The following is a 14,903-nucleotide window of genomic DNA, read 5'->3' as shown; positions in this document are numbered from 1 at the left end:
AAACACAACCCAGACCCAAACCGCTGTATCCTTTTGGGTGCTCTGCCAAAACGTGAAGCATATAAAAATCGCATAAAGAACTACCACTATAAGGACAACAAAATGCTCTGAAAAAGTAACTACATCAACGTCATCATTGTGTCCAAAGGGCACGGCTGGAGAAGGGCCTTCTTTGGCTAGAGATGTGTGCGTGATTTGAGGCAATTTATGTGCGTGAAACGTGAGGAATCCCATGGGATCTCCAATGGGAAGAAGCGCTCTAAGGAGCTTCCCTGCGATAGTTGATAGATGAGCAGACTTACCACCCTTTCATGGCAGGGAATTTCCTTTCTACATTTCACCCTGACCCGTGCCACCCATCTCTAGTTCGAGTGTGTGTGTGTGCTGGCGCGCTCACCTCTCGAAAGTGGGCGGGGGGGCAACGCTAACCCCACGCACTGTCTGTGCCCTTCTGCAAGTGGGGAGCTCCTGGCTTCTCTCGTCTGGCGTTTTGCAATTTGGCAACACATTTCGGTTACGCGGCTCTGAAACGCCCCGCTCTGGTGCGGGCCAAGAGTCGCTTCGAGCACTTTGTATAAATTGTGTACAAATACTTTTTTATGGCTCTTCGAGTGCAACCTATTGGCTCTTTGATATACGACAAGTGAGAGCGGTGGAGTGAGAGATAGAGAGAGAGTGGAGGGAGATGTCGCGTAGATGTGTCCGCTTTTATTACACATTTTTGCTAAATTACAGTTTGGCCGCAAAGTTTATGCGCCCCACCACACGCCACCGCCACTGCCCTAACCGAGTTGCGTGGCATTTTAATAAACCAAAACCAAAAGTTGCTTCGATTCGATTTACGGTTGCAAGCTCCATTAAGTGTGGGTAATTATTCAATGACGACTCAAAATCGGCAAACTTTTCCACGCATTCTCATTCAGCATGGGAGAGAGAGAGATGGAGAAAGAGGGGGTACAGGTACAGGTACAGACTAGCGGCTTGGATGCGGAGCGTAAAGTTTCTTTGGGATTTTGATAAATGGACAAAATGGAGAAACTCGTTTATTAACGTTGACATTAAAAGATTTCTTTTTCCCCATTTTTGTGTGTGTGTGTTGTCTCCTCGTCGCCACTATAAATCATCGCTGCTCTCTAAACTGATTTACATTTTTGTCGCATTTATGAATGTCCGACAGTTGCACCTGTTGGGCGCCACAGACTGGAAAGATATGCAAAATTGATTTATAAAAGTCCGAGTCTCCTCTACTTACGCTTTCAGTGCATTTTTGTACACATCTTGTACATAGTACTTACTCTTTTTTTCGTTTTTTCTTTCCCCCAAACGTTTTACAGATGGCGAACCTATCAAGCTACCCGACAATTTGGAGAGCCTGCCAAGAGCTGACAGTTTTCCATCACAGCGTCATCGCTGGAATACAAATGAGGTCAGTTTTAGTTCTAAATAAGTTGGTTTGCTGCTCGTATTTGTGTTGTCTGTTTGTCTGCTTTCTGCTTTCTGTTTTCCCCTTTTCCGTTTTCCGTTTCTATTTGCATTTGATTGCACATCAAATTGTCGAAAGCCAGAAGGCAGTCCTTGGCTGGCGATCCGATCCGATCCGTTCGGTGGCGGGGGTTTCCGAGTGGAGTTGGACAGTTGACAGTGGCGGATGAGCCTGCCAGCCTGCCAGTCGTGGGCCCGGACACTTTGACAGCCTTCGAAGACGGTTTCCCCCTTTTACTTTTAGACCCACAGTGAAAGCTCTTGGGGGGGGTGAACGTCTTGGATCATTACTTCAACTGTGGCGGTTCACTGAGGACAGTTTTCACTGTGTTTCTATATGCAGATTAATGAGATGGTTTGCCAGTCTATTAGGGAGTCGTTCGCGACGTTTTTATTGCGCCACAAACTATAATACAAACACGAGTTGAACGTGGGGAGGACCTTCTCTTAGGACCTCCCTTTTGACCACTGCACGTACACGCGTCGCCAAAAGTTCCCTTTTCGCGTTTGTATTTATTTTCTTCTGCGCGTTCCGTTCGGTTTGCAATAAAAGTTTCCCCGCTGAAACTGGAAAATGCCTTGGGATGAGCTTTGCTTGTTGTTTTACTTGTGAATTAAGCGCAACCGCAAATATTCATTTGGACAGTTGTAAAGTTCAGGCTGCGAGTGCTGGCTGGATGGGGGATACTCGAACATTTACTACTACTACGGTGAGCGGCATTTTACACAATCGCGCGACAAAGTTGACTAAATTAAAGGAAGCTGCCCAGTCGGGACAAACGAAGTCTCGCAGCAAAACGAAGTGTGGAATACCCTGGAGCAGACAGCAAAGGAGCGGTGAAAGCATATAAGCTAAGGGATAGCTGAGATGATGCTGAGGAGACCCACAATCTATTTGTCGACAGCTGTTTGCTCTCTCTCAACATCACTTTTTACTGCTACATATCCTTACACAACCTTAAGTTCCTTTTGTTCGTTCACCAATGAAGCAAAGAACTTCTTCCTCAGAATAAGAGCATTTGCGAGTTGATTAAAATAAAGTTGGCAAGCCAAAACGGGGAACAATTCCTGGCCAAACAGCTGGACATGGCAACACCCGGGAGCAGCAGGCAGGCATCTGGTGGACCACCTCATGGACCCGCACCACCCCACTGCAACAGCATGCAAAAATTACAAAATGTGGCCGTGTACCGGGGCATAAATAAAATTACGCACGCTTATTTTAGTCCTGCTTACAGGCAAACGGGAAGCCAGGGCTGGTGGGCAGCCCTGCGCCCCAAACCCTCCTCGGACTGTCGCTTCAACCACACAGTTTTAATTTGGCATTTAAGTAGCAGCCAGTGGGGCTTGGACGGGGCACAGAGCCACTCGACCCGGCTCATAAAGCAACTGCAAAATAACACGAGAACGAGAGCTCGCAGCAGCAGCAACCAGACCACCAATGGCCCGTGCTCTCTGTCCTCCGTGTGGTTGCAAAAGGCGCAGCTTAAAAATCAAAAAGTTAAATTGATAATGAGTCGCAATTTTATTTGCACAATTTCTGTGCGACCGCCAAATGTACATAGATACAGGCATATGTATGTATATATGTAGACTTCTGCAACGGTCAGCCAAGGACTGGAAGTGATTAAGTGGCCATGGGGAAAGCCAGCTATAAGTCTAATTCTTTTGAAGAGCTGTTCAGAGCTTTCGTTTTACAAGAGCAATTCCAATTGCTTTGCCATCTTCTAGAAAGATCAGAATATTCCCTTTCCCATTCCCTTTCCAATTGTTTATCTGCACAGTTCGATGGTTGCATCGTTTGTGCATTCCAATCGGGTGAAAGTGTTGAAAGGTTTGCCTGAGTAGAGCCCATGGCCACGCCCATACATGTCTAGGATTGTGCATGGGGAAGGGTAAGGGCAAACGAATACGCTGCTGAGGTGGGCATAAATTTTTAATGCTTCGCCTCCTCAATGTACCGAAGCCTGTTCCGCGTATGTGCCTGGAATTCATCATATGAAGCCAGAATTGAGATGGGCAACTGGGAAGCTGGAAGTTTGGAGTAGGTCGCTGGAGCCATGCATAAATAACCAACACACATCCATCTATATCTAAGAGAAGCTTTCTATCTTTCTATATTTTTGTAGCTCTCTCCCAATGGCAACCAAAAAGAGCCAAGTCAGAGGCAATTTTGGACAAAATGCAAACGTTTGCCACTTGACAAACACGCGCCTGTGATTTGCCCCAGCTCCGCCTTAGCCTTGGGGGTTCCTTCCTACTTTTCTATAAGTATATCTCTGTGTGCTTGTGTGTGTGTGTGTGTGTGTGTGCATACAATTTTTATGACACTCGCAAATGTTGCGATATCTTCCGCCAACTGACATATGGAAAATGTGTTGGTGCACAGCTGGGGATGGGACTGTTCGAAGGATGAATGAATGAATGAATGAATAGATGGATGGCCACTTTGCATTATTCATGCAACGTTAGGGAAGCAAACAAATTGATAACTTTATCGGCGAAACATGCAATGAAAAGTCAAGTCCAAACGCTCCAAAAAGCAAACCAAAATTCCCACTGAACTTTCACTGTTCAGCTGTTGTGTGATTTGCATTTGAATGGTTTTAGTCTCCCCAAACATGCTCTCCTCCAATGCCCATTCTTTTAGCGTGTCCTTTGGACTGCTTATCAAGGCAAAGAGAGAGAGAGAGAGTGAGCATTTTAAATATGCACACAAATTGCACTCGGGATGCGTCTATGCCACTTGGTGGTTCCTGGCCAGCTTGGTTAAGTGTCAACTGCCGGGGCGACACCTGTAAATTGTGGTTAACACTTTGCACCCTTCCTCGATGCTCCTCCTGCTTATCCTGCTGCTGCTGCTGCTGCTGCTGCTGCTGGCGGTGTCCGCTTTGCGGTCAAATGAAATTTCTAAAATGTTTTCCTTTGTTTTATGGCGCAGAAGTCCCTTCTGCTCTTTTTCGAAAGTTTTGGCGTAGGAAATGCCGCGAGTGCCGTGACTGGGCAGCGTAGCATTTTGTCCATTAAGTCAGGAAATTGTTAGCACGTTAGTTAGGGGCCAGTTCAAGCGGTTGAACGATGTCTATGATGGATAACTGTTACCCATTGTCGCAGTGATGATAAGGCTCACGTGAAGGTGGAAAGAATTCCACTCGTATCTCTAGATATTTCCATTAACATATGTTTAATCCAGATTAGCAAGTAAGTAAAATGTTTGCGTATATTTCAGGAAATTGCTGCGATTCTTATCAGCTTTGACAAGCACTGCGAGTGGCAGTCCAAAGAGGTTCGCACCAGGTGAGTGACTGGCCATTGCATGCCCTTGGGGAACATCCTCATGTGATTATCCCGAACATCTTATTTGCACAGACCCAAGAGCGGCTCCCTGCTGCTGTACTCGCGGAAGAAAGTGCGCTACCGCCGCGATGGCTACTGCTGGAAGAAGCGCAAGGATGGCAAGACAACGCGCGAGGATCACATGAAACTAAAAGTACAAGGCACGGAGGTGAGTGCAAGTTGCTGCCACTTCTGGGCGCACAATTAGGCAATTAGTCTCAAGCCATTGGCATCGTTTGTCAAAGGGCAGCAGAACACAAAAAAAAAAAACACAGTCACGGGTGGGCTTGTTGACCGAATGAATTATGATTTCCCGCCGGAAGTAGACAGAAAACTGACGGTGTCCGTCGCTGCCGTTTGCAAGTGTTTGCCCCCAAGGATATGGGCAATGACGCCTCGCCCGCTGCCAGCTAATGAAATAAGCCCTGGCCAAGGGTTAAGCTTATTTATAATGTCTGAAGGATGTCCCGTTTGTCCTTCTATCGCTATCGCATTCGACTTTCCCCCATTATGGAAACACACATAAAAACATTTGGCAATTTCACGCCAATTTTTTTTTTTTCCACCACTTTTCTGGAGTTTTTCTTCGTTTTTCTTCGCTGTTTGTTTTTTTGTTTTAATTTTTATTCTTAAAACATTTGCTAGTAAACGCTGGCTGGCTGAGATTTATGCAGTTGGCAGAGCTTGCGGGGTGCCGTCTCCTTACATGATAACCCGAGCCCAGGCGTTGCCGCCGCCAGAACAGAAAACAGAAGAAGTCAGCGGCATATCGCGGACAACGAGAGCCAACAAATTTATCAGCGGGAATAGGAACAAAAAAGTTCACAAAAACTAAAAAGAATAAATAGAAAAATTAAGAGAAGAGGCAGAGCAACTCCCAGCTGAACAAGAAAAATGCGCAGCGAAGTGTCTTACAAGTCAAACGGGGAAACCCTTTTCCTTTTGGCCTCTGATTCTTGGCACTTACCGGAGTGCCATCGTCTACGTATCCGAGTCGTAGACGAAGAGGCTGTGGCTGTGGCTGTGGCGCACCCCCCGCCAGCGTGGGCGGTTGGTAATTTAATTTGAGCTTCGTTTTTATGTTTTCCAATTAAATGGATTTGCTCCCAGCAGGGGCAAACATATGTATGTAGATACAGATAGCCCCAATCGTGGGGGTCTTGTTTTATGCTCTTGTTTTGATAAATTGAATTTCCTTCGATCTCAAACCCGAATCTCCCTCCTCCACAGTGCATCTACGGCTGTTATGTACACTCGGCCATATTGCCCACATTTCATCGCAGATGTTACTGGCTGCTGCAGGTAAGAGGGGAGGAATGTTCCACCTAACCATTCCCATTCTATAAGCCAAAACTCTTTGTGCTTCAGAATCCGGACATTGTTTTGGTGCACTATCTGAATGTGCCGTATCCGGATGATAATAAAATGGCAGTGATTGCCCCCAGCATCACGCTGTGGGGCGACAAGAAGGAGTGGACCAAGGAGGAGCTGGTCAGCCAGCTGAAGCCCATGCGTGAGTAGACCCAAGAAGGCTCTGGCTTTCGATTGGTAATCCCTTCCCTTCCTTTCCATTCCAGTCTCCACAGTCAACTCCGATGATGACTCCGACTCGGGCAACGACATTGAGATATCGGTGAGTAAATCCTGCGCTGGGCCAGAGTCCCATAATTGAATTGTTCCTCCCTGTAGACGGCCGAGACTGTGGAGTCGATTGTGTGCCAACTGATGGAGAAGCAGCGCTTGTCCCGCCAGGCGGCCCTGGTCAAGCAGCTGGACTGTGGCTGCGGGGATTCCGGCTGTGCCGATGGCAAGACCTGCACGCATCCCGTGATGCGGCGCACGGGCGGCATCATCAAGTCCGTGGCGGCCACATCGGCCTCCGAGAAGCGCCTCAATGAGGGAGCCTTCAGCAATGGCACGCCCAACGTGGTGGTGGCCAGCAAGCTTTACTCTCGCTGGGCGGAGCGGCCGCGACAGCGAAACGATGGCATGCACCTAGACAATCCGCACGCGCAGTTCCACAATGCCACGCAACAGCTGCCCCAGGAGTCGGCCATCAAGTTTCAGATCATTCCTCCTCAACAGCAACAGCAGCAGCAGCAGCCCCAGCAGACGGGACATGGCGATGGCAGCTATCAGCAGCAATATCGTGGCAACCAGATGCTGGCCGCAAGAAGCAATCTGGCGATGCAGCAGCAGCAGCAGCAGCAGCAATATCACCAACAGCAGCAGCAGCAGCAACAGCAACACTTGAGTCTGCAACGATTCGTGGCCAGTCAGAGTCAGAATTCGGCTCATTTGAATCAGCATCATCATCGCCTGCAAATTGCCAATACAACAATCACGGCCACCGCCAGGGACCCCAGCACAACAGTAGTGGCAGCAGCAGCAGCAGAAGGAGGAGGCAGCAGCAGCTCTGTCTTGAATGGCATGGATACGGAACTAATTGAAATCCAAAGCCACATGACTGCAAACAAAATCAGTAACTCTGTCAGCAGCAATGGCAACGCCAATGGCAATGGCAGTGCCAAGCAATTAGCAACTCAAACGAACAACGAATTAAATGTCGTAAATAATAACGACCCCAGCAACAATAACTTCATGTACAATCAACAGCAGCAACTGAATACTTCCAGCAACAGCAACAACAGCCAGCAGCAGCAGCAGCAGCAACATTATTATAAATTGCAACAGACATCATCAGCAACCCCAAACAGTGGCCAACAACTTCAAACTCAAACTCAAACCCAAACACAAACACCGACCCCAACCTTAGTCCATCCCCCTGTTGAGGCCATGTGCATGTCACCTGAGCATCGTCTCAGCAGCAGCAGCAGTGGCAGCAGCAGCAACAGCAACAACAACAACAACAACAATAGCACGGCTTCAACGTCTTCCACTGTCAATGGCCACAGCACCCCCTCCACAGTTGTAGCCACAACGACATCTATATCTGTATCCACATCTTCGTCCGGCACATCGTCCACCTCGAGCTCCTTACAATCGATTATCGATGGCAATCAGCAGCAACAAATTACAACGACAGCGACGGCAGCAACTTGTGATAATTTAATGAGCGCCAATGCGCTCACTGAGGTGAGTAAAAACCGCAAAATCGCCAGCAATTATTGTAGCTATTTATGCTGATTAAATTCAAACTTATTTGACAGCTGAGTGGAGGGAGCAGCAGCAGCAGCAACAGCAACGGCAACGGCAACAATCAGGCCACAGATGGTCCTAACAAGAGTCAATCCCAATCGCAGTCTCAGCCTCAAGCTCTGAGCCAAAATGGTTGTGCAAATTTCAGTGCTTCCAGTGATAACAGCAGCCAAATTAGCGCCAGCGACGAGAGCAGTAGCTTTGGGGCCAACAATCAAAACAATAGCCACAGCAGCCACAGCCACAGCAGCAGCAGCAGCAACAGCAACAGCAGCGAGGACGAGCCCCAGTCGAGCAATGCGGCCGAAACCCTGAGCTTCTTCAACGAAACCCTGGATCTATCCCATGAGGATATTCAACGTACACTTATAGCCAATATGCAGCCGTACAATACGGCAGCAGGAGAAGCAGCCGCGACAACGATAGAACCTTTAGCAACAAGCAACAGTAGCAACAGCAACGGCCATTCCCAAGAAGTCGAGAAGAAACCTTTGCACGGCCATGAAGTCGAAGCGGAAGCTGAGGAGGATGAAACAGACGATGTTTTTGCCAATCTGGATGCCTTCGATATGCTCGTGGAGTTCCCCGAGCTGGATCTGGACGATAAGCAGGCTCTGAACAACACGGCCCTGGAGCAGGGCTCCTATCTGGGGCAGGCGGCCGCTCAGGCCCAGCAGCCCCGGAAGATCCACAACATCTGCGACTTCAGTCCGGAGTGGTCCTACACCGAGGGGGGAGTCAAGGTGCTAGTGGCAGGACCCTGGACGAGCAGCAATAATGCTGGCGCCTACACGGTGCTCTTCGATGCACAGCCCGTGCCCACGCAGATGGTGCAGGAGGGAGTGCTCCGCTGCTACTGTCCTGCCCATGAGGCGGGCTTTGTGACGCTCCAGGTGGCCTGCGGCGGCTTTCTTGTTTCCAACTCGGTCATGTTCGAGTACAAGCTGTCGCTGCTCGCCGATGCCCCCTTCGATGCGAGTAGCTCCAACGATTGCCTGTACAAGTTCACGCTGCTCAATCGCCTCTCGACCATCGATGACAAGTTGCAGCTGAAGACGGAGCAGGAGCCGACGGTGAGTCCGATCTATAAGTCTTTTTAGAACTCTTTTTCAACTGAAATATTCTCTTGCAGACGGACCACACGGCGCTCTATCTGGAGCCAAACTTTGAGGAGAAGCTGGTCGCGTATTGCCACAAGCTGACGAAGCATGCCTGGAGCATGCCAAGCACAGTGGCAAGCTGGAGCGTGGGCCTGCGGGGCATGACGCTGCTGCACTTGGCCGCCGCCTTGGGCTACGCCAAGCTGGTGGGCGCCATGCTCAATTGGCGAGCGGAGAATCCACATATCATACTAGAAACGGAGCTGGACGCCCTCAGCCAGGATGTCTACGGCTTCACGCCGCTCGCCTGGTCCTGTGTGCGTGGCCATGTGGAGTGCTCCCTGCTGCTCTACAAGTGGAATCACAATGCGCTGAAGATCAAGACGCAGGGCCAGCAAACACCACTGGATCTGGCCAACCTTAAGGGCCACAAACATCTGCTGGCCCAGATGTTTCGACTGGAGAAGGAGCGCTGCCGCAAGCCGCACTTGCGCGGCGGTCTGGCCAATCTCTCCATGAACATTGCCGTGGAAACGGATTCCGAGGAGCCGCAGCAGCATCAGACGATGTACAACAGCTTCGACTTGGAGATCCTCCAAAGAAAACACGATGGCGTCTTCCTCAGACCTGGGGCAGTGCACAGGTGAGTCGTCGCCATCCTATTTTTAATGGCCTCGAGAATAATCTATTTGTTTGTGCTCCGCCAGCAATCAAAGTCCACCCAACAATGGCAGCAGATACTCCAAGCGCTCTTCCATAGACAGCGGCATCAACATGGACATACGCAGCAAGTCGGGCAAGTCCCTTCCCAGGCTGCACAGGTACTGCATCCACAAGCAGATATCCCCCTGGCATTTAATAACGACTTCGATTACAGCAACTTTGAGGGCCATGACAACTATGCACTGGGCGTGGACTCGCCGCTGGATACGCTGACTGGGACCAATTCCCTGCTCTCGCCGCTGCGCAAAATGGATTTTGCCCTGTGTAAGTGTTGGGGACCGGCCTGTGCATGAACAAATGATCCAAACTCTAGTGCTTGGTTTATCCTTAAAAACAAGAAAAGAAAAAAACAAAATGATCAATGTGAAAATGTTCTCGGTAAATTCTTAAACTAGGCGAGGTATCCACGGGCGAGTCGAGCCCCATACACGACAAAGACATCGATGGCGATGACACCTCGACGAGCGCCACAGATGTGACCATAGGCAATGACATGGCAATGGCCCTGGCCGATGCAGTTGTAGGTCAGTGATGGCAGAGAGGCTTCTGCTTCTCTCCGGCTTTCTCTCTCCCACTCACCTGTACTTAATCGTATTGTAGCTACAAATGTACTAACCAAAACCCAGTGGGAATGGGTTCTGGCTATAGCTATAGCCTATAGCTATGGATATTGCTATCGATGTTGTTCATATTGTTGTTGCTGTTTGTTGTTGCATACTACATGTATACGTAACTATAAATATATATGTATATGTGTATTGTGGAGCTCGTTTAATCAATGTACTCGTAAATGTTCGTTATTACTATTGGTTGCTGTGTTGCTGGTTACTGGGTTTGGCCTTTGTTGGTCGATGCACACGTCCAGGCGGCGCACAATTTTGGACTAGAACTAACCCTACTAAAATAAATGTGCGTTTATATCGATGTCTATACCATAATCAACCAATTACAAACTACTCGTATAAACTGATAAACTGACAACACACTCGCCCGCCTTCCGCATAATCAGCCACGAACTTGATCGTTGTAAATACTCGTATTACTACCACTATTACATCTATCGAAATGTGTGTGTTGTACTTATGTATGTAAATAGCTGACACTAACACACACACACACACACACACGCCACAAACACAACTACAAACGAATTGCTTGTCGGTGTACAATATAATTAATATTAATAATAATTAAGTACTAAAATCCAAGCATTCTAAAGTAGAGTTGGGCCACTGCTTGCGCTTGGTTGTTTTGTATTTTGTGTACTTTAAATGAAACTCACTTAGAGATGAAAGCGAAGTGTGCCCAACTCTATTTAGTAGACTCGTTTGCCATGTCTCTGCATTTGTATAGAGTATTTTTCGAATTAACTGCAACAAGTTGTTGATAACTAATGGACAATTGGCATGCTTTCAGGGGACTCGGATGCCAAAGTGCTGACACTGGCCGAACACATTATAGCCGCAATGCCCGAGCGCATCAAAGTGAGTTTTAGCTGGGGAAATACCTCCACCACAAACTAACAATTCAAACATTTACAGAATGAAGCCGATGAAATGATGGTGCTGGGCAGCCCCTTGACTGAGCCATTGACCTCAGAGTCGTCGGCGTTGACAGACAGCTTCATGGATCCCCTGTTGGACTCGCTGCCTAATACGCATTTCGACAGTGACTTCAGCTTTGACTTTCACGACCACAGCTATCGGTACCACGATGTGAGCACGCCATGCTCCAGCCTGAGTCCCGCCAGCTCGGGGCCGCTGCAGTCGCCGGCCAGTTACTCCATACTGGGCACAGATCCGTCTGTCAGCTCGCCCAGTCCACCGCCGTCGACCAAGCAGCTGACCGAGTTCCTGCACGCCTCCAGTCTGTCCCAGTATCCGTTCGAGGCGGACTTCTCCAAGCTGACGCTGACCGACACGGAGCAGCGGGAGCTGTACGAGGCAGCCAAGTGCATACAGAAGGCCTACCGCTCGTACAAGGGCCGACAGAAGCTCGAGGAGCAGAACAAAGAGCGCACTGCCGCCATCGTCATCCAGAACTATTATCGACGCTACAAGCAGTACGCCTACTACAGGCAGATGACCAATGCCGCTCTGGTCATCCAGCATGGCTATCGTTCCTATCGAAAGAACAAACGCTTTAAGAAGAGCGGCCTGGGCCAGGGCATGGCAGGGGGCAGCGATCATGGCAGCGTCAGCAGCAATTCACAGTGCCTGTCCAGCTTCTACGATCACTACAAGCAGGATCAGCAGCAGCAGCATGAGATGAGCTCGCAGCCGAGCACGCCCAAGGAAACAAGTCCCTCGGGCCCCTTGAAGTGAGTGTCGAAATAAGCTAACAAATTGAAGCATTCAGTACTCATTTGTGTGGAATTTTGCAGACGAACCTACTCGCAGTCCACCCAGAATCAAGCTGCCAGGAAGATCCAACAGTTCATGAGACAATCACGCATCAAGTAAGTTAATCAATTAGTCGGTAGATAAAGCATATTAGATATAGGATAACCATAAGCTAACCCATGGGTACTGTAATTGCACGCTAGCATTTGGGATGCCAATTTGACGACTTTGGTAAGACGGCGCAGAGTATTATTTTATAAACGATTTTTAAATATTTTATTTAACATTTATGATACAAGACTCCCATGTTATCAGACTTCTAATGTCATTACTCATCTCCCACACAGACTACAGAGAGAGCGAGCCGAAAAAGAGAAGCTGGTGCACCAACGCAGGGCGGAATACCTTCAAAACTTGCAGTATCAAGGGCAGCAGGAAATCTTGGCTTGCCTAGAAAATAAGTAAGTAAATGGCCTGGCCCCTTCATAATCTCTTGTATTGATTTGTAATATCTTTAAACTATTATTTGCAGCAGTTCCGCCCAGAGCAGTGGGCAGAGCACCTATACGAACAGCATCAACAATCTACAATCCAATCAGTGAGGGTAAACTGAGTGAACTTTTAACATAGGAGCGAACACAACGTTCCATAAGAATTTATGAATAGCTTTAACAACTGAGTGAAACGTTTCTACTTTCGTATTTGTTTCGATTAAGACTACAATCCCGAGCACCTCCGTAGCGGAACATTTGCTTCCAACTCAACTTAAATTAACTCTCTCTCTCTCTCTCTATCTATCACTGAATTAGTAGCAAGAACTAACTGCACTTTGATTCATTTTCGAAACGAATTTTAATACCTAAAAACTGAACACTGATTTCAAAATGAACTTAGCCTAGGTTAGTGAGTGGTTTTTACATGCATATATATAAAACTTAAACTAATTAACTTAACTGAAAATCGAACCGAACTCCAGGGAGAATGATGAGAACACACAATTTTTCCATTTGTCAACTCGAAAGAACTTATTACTGAAGCCTTTGAAAAACTTTTTAACTCCAATTGTAGCGGAAATCGTACTCCACGATATATACATACATATATACAATACATGCATCCATATGGTATATTATATTATATACAAAGAATCTAAATGAATATTACTATTAGCATGTGTATGCCCCCCTACCCTATATACATAGTTACATTTGTACATACATACTAACTAAATTCTAGTCTATTTTATCGTACTAACAAGCAAGCTCTGCAATACGACTATGCTTGTCTCTAAACATAAAGCTAAAGCTAAAGCTAAACCAAAACCAAACCCCAATCCAGATGCAATAATCATCGACTAAGCTACGTTAGATGGCTAGTTAACTAGTCGCTACGCTAACTGCTATTTAGGTCTAAGACTATTTATGGACTGGACTGCACTCTAAAGTCCCGAATGTTGTTGCTGATTTCTAAAATCAGAGTAGAGTTTGGAGTGGCGCAGCAGCTGCAAGTCTACACGCATACGGCCGCATATATATCATGTTTCAAACAAAGCAAAAACTAATCTTATTTCCCTCACGCGAGTACTTAAAGCTATGCATGTGTGCTAAGTCTTAATTTATGTGACTACTTATTGTAAGCCTAGTAAATGATAGAATAGAGCAAACGTAGAGATATCCTTGTTATGCTCCTTGGATGATATGACTTGAGACCCCCAAAACGGGGCACTTTGGTATGGTGAAAATCTCAGTCTCAACTTTCTGCTGCCTCAACTGATTGATCCACGATCTATTATTGCTTGAAGACACAGCCAAAAACAAACACCCAAAAACCAAAAGCAAGAGAGTAAAGTTTTAAAACTAAATGTAACAATAAATGAATTTTTGTAAATTATTTTTGTCCGTCCACATTGTTAGCTTTCATAACATACCAAACAAAAGCATATATACTTACAAATATACACCAAACAAATATATACATACCTTTATAGAGAAGAGAACCGATAATGATCTGATAGGCAAGAAGCAATGAAACAATTTTTAAGAACCGTTCAAGTTTGAATAAGTAGACAAAGCAAAGCAAACAAACAATAAACACTAATATGTACATACACCAAATGGAGGAAAGTAAAGTAAAGGAAAGCAGAAGACCTCACAAATAAAAGCCCCGACTTGTAACCAAATATTCAACTGAGATTATGACTGCGACTGCCACTGCGAAGTCTTGGAAGCTGCAGCTTCAGCTGTGGAGTGATGTGAAGGCATGGCAGTGGGCAGGGTCTACCTACCACATTGTTAACTATTCAACTACAAAACTATTATACTTAATTCGCACTCTAACAACTACTCAACGGAACTTTGATTGCATTTTTCTCTTACTTAACTCTATGTACGTATACATAGATCTGATCAACTCAACTGATTCGATAACTGAAATGAAGACTAAATACGATTTCACAACTCAACTGACTTTAAGAATTGCAATCAATTTTGTTAACTTGCTTAGGCAGTGTGTTAGACATGTAAACAGCAACTAAAAACGAAAGTGAAATCCAAATCGAAATCTAATTAAATGCAATATTTGCACATAAACACACACACACTCTTATACTCTCACACACACACTCACACACAATTTGTAAACCTCAATGTAGATGAAACCTGAGTGTGTTTTAATGGAAAATAAGTCTTTTTAGGTAGAGAAGCGGCCTAAGGGCAAAGAAAAACTTAAGTACCTTAAGCCAAGTACCGGCACTAAAACTAAA

At 46.7% G+C, this 14,903-nt stretch overlaps 1 protein-coding gene across 12 annotated transcripts in view; it reads left to right on the top strand.

Moving 5' to 3' along the window:
- LOC117889766 (calmodulin-binding transcription activator 1) overlaps nucleotides 1-14,729 on the top strand; it is a 35,908-nt gene extending 21,179 nt beyond the window's left edge. For 3 of the 12 annotated variants that reach the window (XM_034794215.1, XM_034794221.1, XM_034794223.1), the window contains 17 exons: nucleotides 1,335-1,426; nucleotides 4,712-4,779; nucleotides 4,852-4,987; nucleotides 6,049-6,120; nucleotides 6,187-6,331; nucleotides 6,396-6,451; nucleotides 6,508-7,914; nucleotides 7,989-9,050; nucleotides 9,110-9,720; nucleotides 9,785-9,898; nucleotides 9,955-10,064; nucleotides 10,196-10,324; nucleotides 11,217-11,284; nucleotides 11,342-12,120; nucleotides 12,184-12,258; nucleotides 12,490-12,603; nucleotides 12,675-14,729. In XM_034794215.1, the coding sequence (XP_034650106.1) occupies nucleotides 1,335-1,426; nucleotides 4,712-4,779; nucleotides 4,852-4,987; nucleotides 6,049-6,120; nucleotides 6,187-6,331; nucleotides 6,396-6,451; nucleotides 6,508-7,914; nucleotides 7,989-9,050; nucleotides 9,110-9,720; nucleotides 9,785-9,898; nucleotides 9,955-10,064; nucleotides 10,196-10,324; nucleotides 11,217-11,284; nucleotides 11,342-12,120; nucleotides 12,184-12,258; nucleotides 12,490-12,603; nucleotides 12,675-12,744 (5,108 nt within the window). In that variant the 3' untranslated portion in view covers nucleotides 12,745-14,729. Of the gene's footprint in view, nucleotides 1-1,334; nucleotides 1,427-4,711; nucleotides 4,780-4,851; nucleotides 4,988-6,048; nucleotides 6,121-6,186; nucleotides 6,332-6,395; nucleotides 6,452-6,507; nucleotides 7,915-7,988; nucleotides 9,051-9,109; nucleotides 9,721-9,784; nucleotides 9,899-9,954; nucleotides 10,065-10,195; nucleotides 10,325-11,216; nucleotides 11,285-11,341; nucleotides 12,121-12,183; nucleotides 12,259-12,345; nucleotides 12,374-12,489; nucleotides 12,604-12,674 lie in introns of all 12 variants that reach the window. The other 9 variants (XM_034794219.1, XM_034794227.1, XM_034794224.1 and 6 more) reach the window with 7 other exon arrangements.
- Nucleotides 14,730-14,903: the final 174 nt, after the last annotated feature.

Source organism: Drosophila subobscura, chromosome E (assembly GCF_008121235.1).
Source record: "Drosophila subobscura isolate 14011-0131.10 chromosome E, UCBerk_Dsub_1.0, whole genome shotgun sequence".
In the NCBI taxonomy this organism is placed as follows: Eukaryota; Metazoa; Arthropoda; class Insecta; order Diptera; family Drosophilidae; genus Drosophila; species Drosophila subobscura.
This window is presented reverse-complemented; position numbering and strand designations above follow the sequence as displayed.